Source organism: Oryza glaberrima, chromosome 5, assembly GCF_000147395.1.
Source record: "Oryza glaberrima chromosome 5, OglaRS2, whole genome shotgun sequence".
NCBI lineage: Eukaryota > Viridiplantae > Streptophyta > Magnoliopsida > Poales > Poaceae > Oryza > Oryza glaberrima.
The window spans coordinates 20,994,504-21,010,193 of NC_068330.1; the positions used below are offsets into that span (position 1 = coordinate 20,994,504).

At 40.9% G+C, this 15,690-nt stretch overlaps 1 protein-coding gene and 1 non-coding gene across 7 annotated transcripts; one reads left to right on the top strand and one right to left on the bottom strand.

The window, feature by feature from the left end:
• Window positions 1–1,172: 1,172 nt before the first annotated feature.
• On the top strand, window positions 1,173–12,159 carry LOC127775191 (probable NOT transcription complex subunit VIP2). Of its 6 annotated transcripts, none has more exons than XM_052301513.1 (18): window positions 1,173–1,662; window positions 1,755–1,943; window positions 2,097–2,252; window positions 7,430–7,535; window positions 7,669–7,790; window positions 7,873–7,903; window positions 8,027–8,218; window positions 8,744–8,953; window positions 9,031–9,129; window positions 9,268–9,335; window positions 9,426–9,500; window positions 9,706–10,251; window positions 10,360–10,412; window positions 10,483–10,524; window positions 10,634–10,778; window positions 10,861–10,971; window positions 11,085–11,154; window positions 11,262–12,159. In XM_052301513.1, exons 3-17 carry the CDS (start codon window positions 2,184–2,186, stop codon window positions 11,094–11,096), a joined length of 1,881 nt encoding a protein of 626 aa, XP_052157473.1. In that variant the 5' UTR covers window positions 1,173–1,662; window positions 1,755–1,943; window positions 2,097–2,183; the 3' UTR covers window positions 11,097–11,154; window positions 11,262–12,159. The 6 variants fall into 6 exon arrangements, with proteins under 6 accessions (XP_052157473.1, XP_052157472.1, XP_052157474.1 ...); XM_052301512.1 differs by having other exon boundaries at window positions 7,873–7,936; window positions 11,262–12,158; XM_052301514.1 differs by having other exon boundaries at window positions 7,873–7,936; window positions 8,744–8,860; window positions 11,262–12,157.
• On the bottom strand, window positions 7,458–7,535 carry LOC127775226 (small nucleolar RNA snoR35). The gene has a single exon (XR_008017903.1). It is a non-coding gene; the product is annotated as a small nucleolar RNA snoR35 (small nucleolar RNA).
• Window positions 12,160–15,690: the final 3,531 nt, after the last annotated feature.

Below are 15,690 nucleotides of genomic sequence, written 5' to 3' on the forward strand. Positions count from 1 at the left end.
GCGTGGAGTGGGCCCATGAAGGGCCCACTGTCTGATCGGTGGGGGGAGTGTGGGCTTGACGAGTCCATCGGAAACGTCCGAGTGGCCCAGGTCGAATTGATGAGGGCCATTTGGGAAGTTGGGCTGGTTCTTGTAAAATGAAAAAAAATGTTTAATATCTATTTATATTAAGTGGAGTATTGTTATAAATTATCTATGTAACTATATAGAAATATTTTTTAAAATAAAAAAATAAGTGACCTTACAAACAGTTGGAGATTTTTCTAGGAACACATTTAAATAATCTGTTTTAACAATACCGTAAATAAGATGTAGGTCGTACACTTCATGATTAGAACTAGTTAAATTTAACATTACAAGAAAATGTTTGGTTTTTTAAAGTGAGCGTAACTTAACTAATCAAGTTTTTTCTAGTCGAACCCGCTCTTTTAGTGAGACCTATCGATTGATAGTCACATGGTAACTTCATTAATTTCAAGATTTACTAGCCTATTCCTTCAGTTTGGTACTCCCTCTGTTTCACAGTGTAAATCATTCTAGCATTTCCTATATTTATATTGATATTAATAAATCTAGATATATATATCTATCTAGATTCATTAATATCAATATGAATGTGCTAAATGCTAGGATGACTTACATTGCGAAACGGAGGAAGTACTTATCAATAGCGAACTGCCAGCTCGTAACTTCGTTAATCTCAGCTCAATATTTCAAAAATATTCATACGGTAGGTTGGTGTTCTTTTTGCACCTCTCTTAGCCTTAGGATATGTTTGGAGTTTAAGATTGTAAGAAATAGCTGGATGTAGCCAGCTTAGAAAAGTTAGATTTCTCACAACCGACTTCTAGGTCTTGTTTGGAGGAGTTGATTCTGAAAATCTACTGGTTGGTAGCCAGCCTTTTAGATTCAGTTTTAGATTTCTGGTTTATTTTCCAGATTCTACAAGCAAAGATTCTTGGAATATGGGTGAGAATATAGACGGTTTGGGGAATGGGAGATTATGTGAGAAGCTGCAACTGAAAGCTTCCTAAACAGCTCTCTAATTCATTTTCCATATTCTATAACTAACTTCTTAGAATTAAAAAAAAATGGGATTATATGGAAGAGCTTCAAATTTTACGAGATAAGGTGAAGCTTCGCAAACAGAGCCTTACCACCTTACACGGAGTGCATCAAGATTCGTTCACAGGGACGAAGGGCACAAGCACAAACCCCTCGTCCCCGTCTCCACCGCGACAGAGAGATCCTCGCCTCCCGCCGCTAACTCTCGGTCTCGCCATCGCCAAAACTCAGATTAGGTCGGTGGCCGCGCCGCTGCTCACCGGCGGATGGATCTTGTGTCATCTCGATTCGCAGCCGACGGCGTGTTCGTCCCGGCCCGGGGGAATAGTTCCCAGTCGTGCATCGTGCTTGGATTTTTTTTCTTTTTTGGGGGGATTGGGAGTTTGATTTAGCGGCGGCCTTTCCTGCATTCGAATTAGAGAGATGCTTGGGCCATTGGCGTTGGAGTTTCCAGCCTGGGTGATCTGAATGAACCCAATCTGCAGAATGTTCTCTCCCTTTTCGGTTGCCCCGGGGGAGGGATTGATGGAATGGGATAGGGTGGGGGGCTTTATTCTGATGATTTTGAACGAACTCAAGCCACAGAATGTTCTACAGGTCTCAAATTATTCTGTTGGTCTATCGGGTAGTCTTCGATGCTGTATGTAATTCCAGTTAGGCTCCGGTTTGAGATTATTTTTTTCTTGCAGTAAATTGGTAGGTTTCATGAACTCCTGCTCAGCTGCGGACGCGAGCGTCTGCGATTTGATCCAAGCTGGGGAGCTCGATCTTCGGAGAACATGGATATGCATTGTTCTGTTATTCTCGACAAGCCGACATCATCGTTCTTGTTCAGGGGATTGACTGATGGATCCTGAAAACCCCGATGTTTTTCACAGGTAGCTACCTCAAGAGAATTAAGAATCCTCTCGTATGGAGCTGTACATATATCCACTGAAAGATAATTGTGCTTCTAACATCTTCATTGTTTGTATGTTTTAGTGGCTTAACAACTCATTGGTATCTGTTTGTATGTCGTGTTAACCATGCAGATTTATTTTGTACTACAAGTTTGAGATTCAGAGTTCATACACTATAGACTATATGATTCTTGGAGAAAAGGCTTTGGAGTTCGGACAATGGTGCATAACTGCATATTTCTTACCTTCCAGGGGAAGTTAGAAGTGACACTAAACCAACTAAACAATGTGAGGTTGCTTTCTTCAATACTTTTTCTTCCTCTTGCTAATTTAATGTTCCATTAGCATCATCTCATGATAGAAAAATACCACAAACAGACCAGTGTACAATTTTTTTTAATTTGTATGCCTTAAGTTACTGTCTTATAATGGATTCAAGGTCCTTTTACCTTTTAAGAACTCCCCTAGAGTCTAGCCAGAATGGACCTTCCTTTTAATCCAATATACAAAATAATTATTATAATAATATTCCTATTTGTGCTGAGTAATGCGTATCTATATTTATTTTGCCAATTAAATACGGTTTAGGATTGAAACAACGCATGAATTCTGCATTATTTTCTACTCTTATTGGCATGCAAGTTAGGTAATTGAGTAAACCGACCCTATAGTTGTACCATGCAACTGTACTCGTTAATGAATGAGATTTGAACTACACTAAACTAAAACCTATCTGCACATGGATGGTCATGCTTTTGTTCTTACTGCTCAAAATTGGTGCCTGTGGGAGAAGCAATTACATAGAAAATCTTTCTTTACTTGGTTGACTTAAATAAATCAACCCCAAAACTAAGCAACCAAGGTGATGTTAGAAATTGGTTACAAAAGAATGGTGACCTACCATAGATTTGCTTCCTCAAGTAGCCTTCATATTTGGTCAATGCATCTGATCAAGAAATCAATGGGAGAGATTATAGGTGTGCATGAGATGATGTGCTGATATTGGGCCAGTTTGGTAGAGCTCCAACTCCTAAATTTAGCTCTAGGAGTTGGGTCTGGAGTGGAGTTATGGAGCTGCCTAAACCCAGCTCCACCTCTCTAGTTCATTTTGTGAGAGAGAGCTCCACCCAGCTCCGCTCCCATTTTTGTTGGAGCTGAAACTGTTTGACTGAGCTCCAGCTCCAGAAGAGGTGGAGCTGGAGCTGGAGCTGTGCCAAACAGACCCATTGTATAGTTGAATGAGGGAGATGAACCTAAAATATTTTTATTGGGTGGAAATTTTCTTCTCAGTTCGTAGTGTGAATATAGGGTAGGATTTGTTCAAACTAACCAAAGAAAACTTTATATCTGTGGCTTACCTTCATAAAGGTGCTAACTATAGTAAGGGCCTGACAACTGAGTTTTGTAGGATTTTCACATGATACAAGTCATTATAGGATTTGGAATGTGCATTCTAAATATAGCCAAAGAATGAGCTTTGTACCCATTTGTGTATATCTATACAAGAGACTACAAATTACAAGTGGCTTATTGTTGATAAAATTTGATCCACCAGAGTAATGTTTGAATGCTTACGTTTAATATGGTAATTTCCAGTCCCTTTTCCTTATTTTTGTTCAGTATGTTGCAATACCTATGAGTGAAAAAAGAGCATGTGTTATTCTGATGAAATTTCATTGTTTCTTGCTGACCCACCACCTAATTTTGGAAGTCACTTTTGGAAATTTCGAGTTTGCATCTCAAGCTCATCCAAACATGTTATTGGTTTAGTATCACATAGCTAATTCTACTATTCAGGATTATACATGGAAGGTCCATAAATACGTGGCCTCTTGAGGCTAGTTGGAACACCAGCTTATTATAAAGCTACTCACAAAATGTTAATCCTAGACTTCCATGGGTTGTGAGTTCTAGTCTCCAGTTATAGTAGGCCTGTGTTTGTTCAGTGTTGGTAATTATTACTACCTCCGTTTCAGGTTATAAGACTTTCTAGCATTGCCCACATTTATATAAATGTTAATGAATCTAGGCACACATATATGTCTATATTCATTAACATATATATGAATGTGGACAATGCTAGAAAGTCTTATAATATGAAACGGAGGAAGTATTTGTTTCATTTTATATTTCTTTCATTTCAAATTATTTTGTAAGCATTAGCACTTTTGTTTTGCCTTCTAGTGATCAACTACTAAGTATAATTTTCGCCTGTCAAATTAGGTTGAATTTTAGTCACATATTCTAAAGTACCACTTTTAAACTTGCTTGCACTCACCCTCATTTGGGTTTTCGGACTGGTTGTAATTCACCTACTCTCATTATGGATCTCTATTACTTTTTCTAGAATTTTTCCATCAACAGTTCATTAGTTTGCCATGCATGACATAGTGCCTATTTGCAATATAACGAGCAATGTGATCACATGTTCCAACATATGTCAAACAAATATACTAAAGATCTATAGTTAAAAAACCAACATATAACTATCCACAGTTTTATAAGTTGTATACACAACCATCTAAATCAACCAAATACCTAAAAACACATGTAGATAGTGCATTTTTTAGGAGAATACTGCCAGGTGACAGCCAATAGTCGCTTTTAACTAGTAATATGTCCGTTCATTGCAACTGACCATACGATGGTGGGGTGTGGGTCTAACCTAAAGCATGGGATACAACTGGTATTTTTTACCATTTGTTTTTTATGGTTTTCTTGGGGAGGTAGTGACTCGCGCTGTGCGTCATGAGGGGGAGGGCAGACGGACGACTCCACCTCTAAGTAGTAGAGATTAAGAGGCAACAAGGATTACTAAAACCACAATCCTTACAAAGTTTGTAACCAGCTAAGACTATATCTTTAAGAGTCTCATTCATTCTGCGAATATGCTGAAGAATATTTTTCCTAATGAGAAAATCAGAAAAACTGTGACTGTGTGACTGCGTGAGAATGGAGAAAGATGTTGCCAATAGTGGAGTGGTAGGTCAGGATTGAGGAGGTGAGGAGGAGGTGCCAATTGATGAGGGTACAACCAACCAAGAGGTGGGGTACAAGATATTTTTTTTGACATGACGGGATACAAGATATCACCGGTGAACTGATAATGAAAATGAAGATTAAGTGTTGCCATGGTGGCAAAAGGAACAATAAAGATGAGAAAGAAGGGCATTCACTAGAGCAAAAATGTATTTTGATGTATCAATAGGCAAATAAAGAAGGGAAGTTGAGAAAGGTGGTCAATGGATTGGAGGGCAATTTTGCAAGGGAAAAAAGGGACGAAATCAACTTTCAAGGGCAAATAAGGAATTTACTCAATTTTGTATGCTTAGCCCCTTTCGATAAATTCCTTATTCACCCCTAAAAGTTTGCATATCCTCTTATTTGCCCCTTAATCTCACAATGGCATGTGGGTTATGGGCCCACATGTCAGAGAGATTAGGGGGTAAATATGGGATTGAACTTATGTGCCTATGGCAACAAGGGATAGATGCGGTTTTGTTCCATAAAAGGGGTTGAACCCCTATGCCTAGCCGCAATTCTTGGTCTTTTCACCTCTCAACCTTCTCACCAAAGTAAACGCTCAAGGATGGGCGGCCGCAAATCTCCATCAAAGTCGACACAGGTAATCCTCCCTTTCCGCCACCTCCTCAACGACTGATTTTGGTAATTGTTGTTGTGATTTGGTTGGTACGCATGAGGTTTGGTAGGTAGAGATAGTCGGCAAGTATGTACTATACTAGGTAAGACCTCAATTTTCCATTTATTCGGGAGTGGTCTACGTTGACAAGTATTTAGGATTCCCCGTGGAAAAACAATTGAATACTAATCTAGCGGTAAAACGCATAGATCTAGGGTTAGGGTTAGGGATGGCAATTGGGTGTGACGGGCACGGGTATTGGCTACCCATGCCCACGCCCGCGAGTTTGTTGTCCACAGGCGTGCCCGTTACTCTATGAGGGGTGAAGAACTCAGCCCATAACTATAGCTTGTGGACGCTGTGTGCTCGCGGGCATGCCTATGTGTCCGCCAGATAGCTTAACAATATGGTTTCAAAAGTTCAGCGGATCGGAAAGAGAACATTGAAATAGAACAAAAAAAAATCCCACATGTTAGCATGAGGATGCTAATCACTTGATGTACAAGCTGAACAATTACTGGCAAGCACATGCAACTAGAGGCCTAGTTACTGGTAAACATGAACGAAAACCAATACTCCATTTTAGATTTCTAGATCTAACAACATGATGGTCCTAATCTGAAAAGGCAAAAGGGGAATCGAGAGAATATGAGAGAGACAATCATCATCGGGAGGATTAAAGGATGCGCGGATGGAGTCCTGGTGGTTGGTCACACCTTGCTTGGTTGTCTGGTTGCCTCCATAGTCAGCGCATGCTGCACCGTCCGCTGATGCCATGGATAGCTGCTACCTGCCGACGCCTGGGAGGAAGGAACCAAGGGCAGAGCTAGCAGGCAGTGCGTTGAGGGACCGGCTGGGTGTCGTGCGCTAGGGTGGCTTGAGCAGGTGGCAAACAATGGAAACTTGGAATAGTTGAGCATGGAGACACTGTCCGCGGCAGCGGCGGTTGTGGGTAATTTGGTTGAGGGGATTTGGAAGAACCCTAGAGAGATTTATATATATACCTTGGAGGAAATATTACAGGCCAAGCTTACATGGCAGTTGGATGAGATAGGTAAACAGGCGAAGCAAAACAAGCCTCTGCGGCATGAGATCCCAAGTAGAATGGTTACATCTTCTTATGATTATGTTTTAAACAGGTTTTGGATCCTGCATTGCATCCATTGCACATCATCTGTTCAATAATACATCAATCCTTTCCCTTTTGTTCCTTGAAAAATAGCCTGCATTTTGGAGGATTGCCTATACAGGGTATTGTCTTATCTTGAACTCTAGATCTGATAAATGGTGTTATGGAATTGGTAGAATATTGTTGACTTGCTCTTGGCCTGTTTGTTCTTTGATCATCATCAAAATGTCAGGATCGCTGAATGTGTGCTCTCATCCTTGTTTAGTTGTTTTCAGAAGGCCCTCATCCTTACTATCATAATTTTTTTACGTGTTTATATCTTATTTCAATAAATCATTGCAGTCCAGATTAACAGACTCACGAGCCTGTTTATACTTTATTGGTGGTTTGTGTATCCTTCTGGATACTGTATTCTTGTAACTTACCTTCTCTTTGTTTAGTTCCTCTATTTCACAAGGACCTTAAACTATGTCTGAAATCAAAACAAAGTGTTATGAATCATGCTGTTGAAGGGCACTTTTTTCTTGTTGTTATTAGTGCTCTTTAGAGTAGTGAAAAGCAGCTTTGAATACTAGCTATGATTTATTATTTAAGTCTATATTATAATTAAAATTTGATCCTATTATTTTGTTTTGGCACAAATGCATATTAAAATGTCACAATTATAGGTTAACTTATGTCTTGTTACTTTTTCAGTCAAGCAGTAGTGGTGCCAGATCAAACCTTCCAGTCTCAACAGGAAAGCCGTTGACACCGACCTTTTCTGGTCAATCTGGATCAGTTTCAGGTTTTCGTCATCCTGGTTAGTGACATTACAGTTGTTTATTTTGCTAGTCCGTTTGTGCATGTTAGAAAGTGATGTTTTTCTAAAACTAACTCTCACGAAAAACTTGGAAGGGTTGTATATGGGAATCTCAATCTTAGAAACATGTCAGGTTCACTTGCACCAAGGGGTTCCTCAATGACTGGTAGTTCATCCCTTGGGGTTCAACCACCTAGGGGTAGTATTTCTGGTGCTTGGTTTCCTCCAAATAGTCTTCAAGCATCCATTTATCAGGTTCTTTTTTCCTCTCCTAAGCTTGAGTCTGTTTATGAAGCTCTTCTAATCCAGCTCACATTTTCTTTCATCCTTTTTGTAGGTCGGGTATCCTGCTCTCAGCAACCGAGGAGGTATGCATGTTGGGGGAAGTCCTGTTTTTACTGGTAACATGAGTGCAATTGATGGTTCAATACAAGCTTCCTCCTCGTACTTGACTAAAGATGGTAACCACAATTCTGCTCTTGGATTGGCAGCTGCTCCAGTTTGTGGGAATTTTGGCCCGCGAATAACTTATGTGGCTAGCGTTGCGGGTGGGGGCAACATTGGGAGAACCATAAGCTCTGCCGGAATGTCTATGCCTACTGTTGCATCCCCTGTGAATTTGTCTGGAAGTGGGGCTCTTAATATCCGAGGATCAAACCAAATGGGTGGTACTCATCAACAAGGTATATACTAAACATATAAACCCCTTGTATAAATGCACGTGCATATGTTCTCAATTTGTCTTTCTTTCTGATTTGATAATGAAGTGATCTAAAATAAATAATATTAAAAATCACATACTCCCTATTTTTTTATATGACATTGGTTGGTTCAATTTTGAACTAGCCAACGCCATATAAAAAAAGGACTGAGTATTAAGCCTATGAAGTACACTAGTCATATGGAGCAAAAAAGAATAAGGAAGCACATATTTGACCGGTACCTGATCTGGGGAATGGAAGTGTTAATTGGGTCCATTATTAAAGAAGTACACCATTCTGTTGAGGCAATTTGCCATAGTTCTGCTAGCTGTTATTTATTCTGTACTGACATCTCATCCATCTTGTTAATGTGCTTATTCTATTACATTTATCAATCAAACGAAGCAACTAAAACGTGTGCAGAACTTACTGTGTTTAGTAAGAATGTGAACGTTCTCATTTCTTATATAAAAAGGGCAGTTTTGTTTCAAATTGTTTATTTACCAGGATTGCCGGCTATGAATATGCTTGGAAGCTCTAGTTCAGCACCTGGAGGAACACTATCTAAGAACCAATTGCAGGCAGGAAGCAGTTCGTCTGGTTCTCCAGGAATGCGACATGATGGTAACTTTGGTGAAAATTCTCTATTTGACATCAATGATTTTCCTCAATTAGTTGGGCGACCTAATTCTGCTGGAAATATTCAGGGGTTATATGGTAATGCTGACATGCAAACTAAATATTCTGAATGATAATATTAGTTAACTAACTTTTCTCCTTTATAACAAATGAAGGACCTCTAAGACAACAAGCATTTGGTATTAATGCTGTTCAGCAAAACCAGGAATTTAGAATCCATAATGAGGACTTCCCAGCTTTACCAAGATTGGAAGGTACTCTTACTCTACTTTTTGTTTCATTATTTAATTCTATATGTTATTCAGACAGTTCCTTGCCAAGTACCTCATGCTATAGGTTTTTATTATGTCTTGGTACTTTGTTTGAACATTACCTCATGCTCTGAATGTAAGGTATGGAGTTGCATCGCAAGGATCATCTTCCTAAGAATGCAAATATTATGCAAGCACAACATTATCCTGTGAGTTTTTTTCTAAAAAAATAAAAATTGTAATTCCAACAACAGTTTTATCTCCTTTTTCTTAAATTTCCGTTACATGTGATTCTACAGATGGGCAAATCATCTGGCTTTAACACGGGCAGCAGTTGTCCACCCCGTAAACAACATAAGCAGACAGCTAATTCGGTAAGTTACCTGTATTATGATTTTCTTTTACCTCATGACCAGATAGTCAAGATTGAAAACACCACCATTGGTGAACACGACTCTTTTTTGTTCATGTACCTTTTCTTTATGGGGAATAGTAAGTAAGAATCCTACAAAATAATTGGTAGCAGGTGCCTGCTGAGCTTTTCAAATATGGACTGACCATACTGATTGTGTTTATTAGGTTCAAAATACTGGGCCTGAAAATGTTGGACCAAGGCCAGTAAATTCTCCAAGGTCGCCTTTAAATCCGAGGCCTCGTGAACAAGTTATCCAGCAAAATCATGAACCACAGGCTCAGAAGTCAGTTAGGCTGCAGTCATCTTCCGGCCCAGAGTCTCACAAGGTTCAGAGTCCCAAGTCTTCTCAGAGAACTGATACCACACCAGAGTCTCACAAGGTTCAGAGTCCCAAGCCTTCTCAGAGAACCGATACCGCACCAGAGTCTCACAAGGTTCAGAGTCCCAAGTCTTCTCAGAGAACTGATACCGCACCGGATCCATATGATCCATATGGCTTACATGGACTACTGAGGGTAATGAAGTTGAAAGAGGAGGGACCGGCATCTCTTGCTTTAGGGATTGATTTGACAACACTAGGGTTGGATATGAACTCTTCAGATAATCTTTACAAGACATTTGGCTCTCCTTGGTCAAGTGAGCCAGTTAAAGAAGAGTATTCTTATGAAATTCCGGATTGCTACTCTTCTATGCAGCCTCCACCCCTGCAAGTAAGGCCCTCAATTTTCGAGTTACCTTCTTTTTTCTTTTTGTGAGGGAATGTTTAGGTTAGCATTAATCTTGTTGTATCTGACATTACGATTTATCTTCCTCTGCAGGCGTTGCATTTTCTGAGGTTTCACCTCATGACACTATTCTACATCTTCTACAGGTACTTAGTTCAATCAACAGTGAATTCCTGTGTTAGTAGGCTATGCATTATTTGACTGTCTTTTGTGCAGTATGCCACAGGATGCAGCTCAGTTATATGCCGCGAATGAAATGTAAGCACAAAACCACAGTTCTATATTGTTTTCTCATTTGCCTGTCATTTTCAGTAAAACGATGGCCTGGTATGCCAGATAGCTCAGATTGTTGCTTCCATTTCTTCAGATGCAAATACGGGTGGGTTTACCACAAAGAGCTGCGTCAGTGGGTTAAAAGAGCTCCTAATACGACCCCTCTCGTCAAAACTACAACTTATGAACAAGGACTCTGCTATCTTTTTGATGCCAACATTTGGGATGCAATTCCTAAGGTAAACGTCCGAAAGAAATTCTGACAGATATTTTCAGCTTTTTCCGATAGCAGAAGAAAATATATCTGAAAGTTGGTTGCAGGACAACTTTATTCTCCGTTATGACGATATCGAGAAGATACCTGCCCTTCCTCCCCTTCTTCCTGCCACCCAAAATCCTGCCACCCAAAATGGTAGTGTAAGAATAAACAAGGTCAGATTTGGGAGTCCCAATAGACGTTTTTTTGACAATGTCAAAATAGTGTCATAATTATGATTAAAAAAAGTGCCATAATTCCCTTTTCTGATGTAAGTTTGCATTTGCAGCCATTGCAGTAGGTTCTCCGTGTTGAAGATTAGAGTTTCATGGCTTGGATCAATTGTTGGTATTATTAAGGTACAGTTAACTCTCACAAAATGATTCTGCAAGAACTTGTTTAGTTCTATAGTAAGTTCAGATTAACTTACTTGGTGGCCTAAACTACATTAATTTCCTCTGAACAGGGTATGCATGCTGGTTCTGGGGATCGGAGCTCCTGCGATGGCCGGCGTTTGTGGTAGCTGCGAAATACCGCGGTTCATAATTCGTTGGCTGCAATCAGTTAAACCCATTTTTAAGTTTTGAAACAAAGTTGAACCCCGTTTTAATTATGTTTCGGTCTTGTGATGACTGAATGTTTTGAATGTTTAAACCTGTTTTTACCTGTACCGTACCAGATATGTCGTTTAAACTTATCAGGCACCGACATTTTGGATCTTGAATCAGCTCCTGTCCTGTTTTTTTTTATTATTACTTTGATAATTTTTGGCAGGTAAAATTTTGCCATGTTGTGAACTTACTCTCTCCGTCCAAAAAAAAAAAACTCAATTTGGAAACAAATCTAGACATTTCCTTCTACATCCCTTTCTAGTTTGAGTTTTTTTTGGGACGAAGGGAGTATGATTCAAGCAACAGACAACTGGCTAGTGGTAACGATCTGACAAGGACTGACACATCGCCGATGCCGATGGTGGTGGTCAGGTAAAAGTTGCCGTATTGGGTTTGGCTCGCGTGCTAGTGGTATGAATCGAGTGCTCGCGCATGGACGCCTTCGGCTGCGGCGAGCTCGATCGGCCAGGCGCTGGTGGTTGTGGATGGCCTGACGCTCTACGCGCGCCTCGGCGCCGGCGCCGGCGACGACCTCCTCTCCGGCCTCGCCTTCGGCGCGGCCGACGAGGCGCTGCTGAGGATCAAGATGAGCACCATCATGTCATGCCGGCCGCCGCTGGACCAAGGTGATCACCTTCTCCTGCAAGCTGCACGCCGCGGATGCCTGTGGCGGAGCGAACAGTGGACACACAAGAGGATTCTTCTGCACGGACACCATCTTCTCGTTCGACGGCAACACATTCTGGGCGGATCTCTCGCAGGGCTTCATGTGCTGCGACACCGCCATCGTCTTCACCGGCGACGGAGGCGGCTCACCACCACCCGTCGATCTCAGGTACGTCAGCCTCCACCCGGACAGTAGTGGATCCAAAAAAAAAAAAAAGCAGGTGGGGCTGAATAAATTAGATAAAATTTAAACCTCCATTTTCTATATATGTGGAGCAAATAGTTTTAGAAGAGCTCAGGTGGAGCTCCCACATTCCTAACGCCGGTAGTGGGGGCTGAGATCCCTTAGCGGGGCCCTATGTTAGATCCGCGTCTGCCCCGTAGTACCTACTTCTCGACACCTTCAAATCCGAGAAGCTTGGATGTATGGAGATGCACCACACCATAGGCATCTTGGACAACTTCATCAAACTCGTCTCCATCAACACCGCCCGCATCGCTGTTGCCGCTGCCACAACGAAAGAAGAAGAAGACATGCCATCGTCACCGTGTCACGCCGCCACCGAAGCAGCCAACGCGACGGTGGCCATGTGGACTCTGGACAAATCAGCTGGTGAGACTTGAGACACGCTCGACATGAGGAGCTTATGGGCGTAGGAGGACTACAAGACGTCACGGTTGCCCCGGATGGTGCCCACGTGGCCCTTCGTGAGGCCGCCGGAAGATGGTGTTGTTCTCTACTTCCTAGGGTCTGTTCACTTTATTGCAAAAAAAACCTTACCAAATTTTGGCATTAAAAATTTTGGCAGGATTTCTTATATAGTTATCAAAATTTGGCAGCAAATTAAATGTAGCTATTTTTTTTGGCAACTTTACCGAAATTTGGTAAGGTTGAAAATGGCACCAAAGTGAACAGCCTGCGCTGCTCAGGACATAAAATGACCCCCAACTATATCACGTTTGCAGGATTGACATGCACAGCAGGAGAGTTCTGCGGTCGGGGCTACTCTCTCACCGCTCCCATATCATTCATCAATCGGTTGCCTTGCCTGCTAATGTCTTCCAACATCTTAGGATGATCCAATGAGAAGCCACCCATGTGGTTTCCGCGGAGAGGTGTGGCTCTCAGTAGCTGTCACTATTCGCCATTGTATATTGTTTTTTATAATGGAAGTTTTATTATCTCAGTAAATAACATAAAATTATTACGAGAGCATATCTGGTTTATGCACCCAAAAAGTGCACCCAACCAACAAGAAAGAAACAAAAGATAATATCATCATCCAAGACAACCGAAAAACTTTAGGAACCCTCTAACCGTAGCCTAGAACTCCACCCATGTGCTAGGGTAGAAAATTCCATGGCCACTAACTCCAATTATTGGCAAGCCGCAGTGATGGTACCCAACAAATTGACCTTCTGGAGAATAGCCCATGAGTAGAGCCAATATGTAGTAAAAAAAATATAACCTATAACAGAGAAGATATGTTTTTCATTTCAAAACCCACATCATTTTTGCAAAGTCAAATAGATCAAATAGTGGCATTTGCCCCAAATAAGACCAAATGCCTCAAATTGTGTAGTTGTCTTCTTATGAAATGTCCAAACATATGAGTTATACTATTAGGTAAACTAATATTCGAAACAGATTGGATTAAAGACCAAACCGCGCAAGATAATCAAAGAATAAATGATTAATAGTTTCATCTTTACGACAAAAAGAACAAGTTCCTCTCCCATTCTTTTAATCAGATTATCTTTTATTAAAACTACTCCCTGACATAAATACCATAAGAAGATCTTAATCTTTAATCTTTATGGGGCTTTAATCTTCCAAATTCTTTTTGTTTATATTGGGAACATCGGTATGCACCAACACAAGATATAGAGATTTAACCGAAAATCTGTCATCAGTGGTTAGATTCTATTTAAACTCATCTTGGTTGTGAGAAATATAATATTAGCGATGTGTGAGAGAAGGTGATTACACGCCACTAACTTAGAGCCAGTAAGGTCCCTGCGCTAAGAAAAGCTTAGCAGACTAGTATGGAAAATTTCTGAAATAGTTGCATGTTTATGCCTAACAACGTTATAAAGACATGAGTATTGTTCTATTAAATAGGCATTCCCTAACTATTTATCTTCTCAGAACCCTACTTGAGAGCCATCTTTGATGTTGAAAGAGTCAAATATATGAAAATCAGGCTTAGCCTTCATTAGACTAGCCCAAAAGTATGACTCTCTTGTTTTCCAATGAGAAGGCTGTGACTCCAAATATTTGTTCCTTAGCATTTATTGCCACACACCATCTGTAGTGAGTAGCTTATACAACTACTTACTAAAGAGAATCTTGTTCTTAATTTCAAGATCTTGAATTCCCAACCCCCTTGATCTTTACGATGATGTCCCACCTTGCTAGTCGGTATTTACTTGTGTCTATCCTCTTGCCAAAAGAACCTTAATTGAAAATAATCAATTTTATTGATCACTCCTTTATGTATTTCAAAAAAGAACATCATATATATTGATAGGCTATTAATCACTAAATTGATTAGTGTCAGCCGCCCTCTAAGTAATAAAAGTTTGCCTTCCAATTTGCCAGCCGTTTCTCAAGCCATTCAATCACCTACTTTCACTCCGAGCTACAAAGTCTCCTATGGTGTATAGGAATGCCTATATATTGATCCTGAGCTGTTTGTGTTTCTTTTTGTACGATATAAATGAAGTAACTAATGTACAAATATTGCGGTGTAGTAACTACTAGTAACTAGCAAGTGTACTGTAGTTATTACAATTTTAAGTCTACAACTAATCATGAGCCGTGGCTTCTTAGGAATTCGCAACCAGAATTGCAAAGAATCGGAGTCCCTCTCGGTTTTAGGCAAACGGAAGAAGCGATCGATCGCCTTTGGAAGGCCGGATCCGAATTAATCCCATATTATTCGCCTTTCGCTTCTGCTTGCTTTCCGATCGATCACCGAGGCGCCGATCGATGGGTCGTCGGCGACGGCGGCGCAACCGCGACGCCGAGTTCGACATGGCGGAGATCGACCGGATGGTGCCGGTGATGAAGCTGGACCCGGCGAGGCAGCCATGGCTGACCGTCCCCGGCCGCTCAAGCTGCACCTGCGACTGCTGCAATGTGACGACGAAGAAGAAGCCGTCCAACAAGGCTCTCATCCCGGCCTGGCTGTTCCGATCCGACGACGACGACGATGATCACCACGAAGAATCAGCAGAAGAGGAGGAAGAAGATAATCAGCTGCAAGGCCTGAATAAACACTTAGCTGAATATCGGATTGGTCAATATGAGATTCGTATGTGCCTCCATTGCAAGCAGCACCAAAGTATAAATTTCTTGTTCATAATATGCAAGTCAAATATTGGGACAGGATTCTAAACCCTCGAAGGATATCTCCTCGTGTAACTTTTTCTTTTTTTTTAAATTCAATGTGAATGTTTGTATTTTTTTAAAAAAAGAACTTGACCCACGAAAGACAAAATAGACCCTGTACATTCTGTGTAGAATAAAACCTTCTCACGCAGGTCAAGAAAGCCCTTGAACCCATACCAGCCCTTACACAATGGCATCGGAGAACGACCAACAACCGAGGCCTC

Coding starts and splice junctions, on each gene's coding strand:
- LOC127775191 (XM_052301510.1), top strand. CDS start 2,184: ATGGTGCATAACTGCATATTTCTTACCTTCCAGGGGAAGTTAGAAGTG. Junction 9,130..9,267: donor AGCTTTACCAAGATTGGAAG/GTACTCTTACTC, acceptor TCTGAATGTAAG/GTATGGAGTTGCATCGCAAG. Junction 10,252..10,359: donor TGCAGCCTCCACCCCTGCAA/GTAAGGCCCTCA, acceptor CTTCCTCTGCAG/GCGTTGCATTTTCTGAGGTT.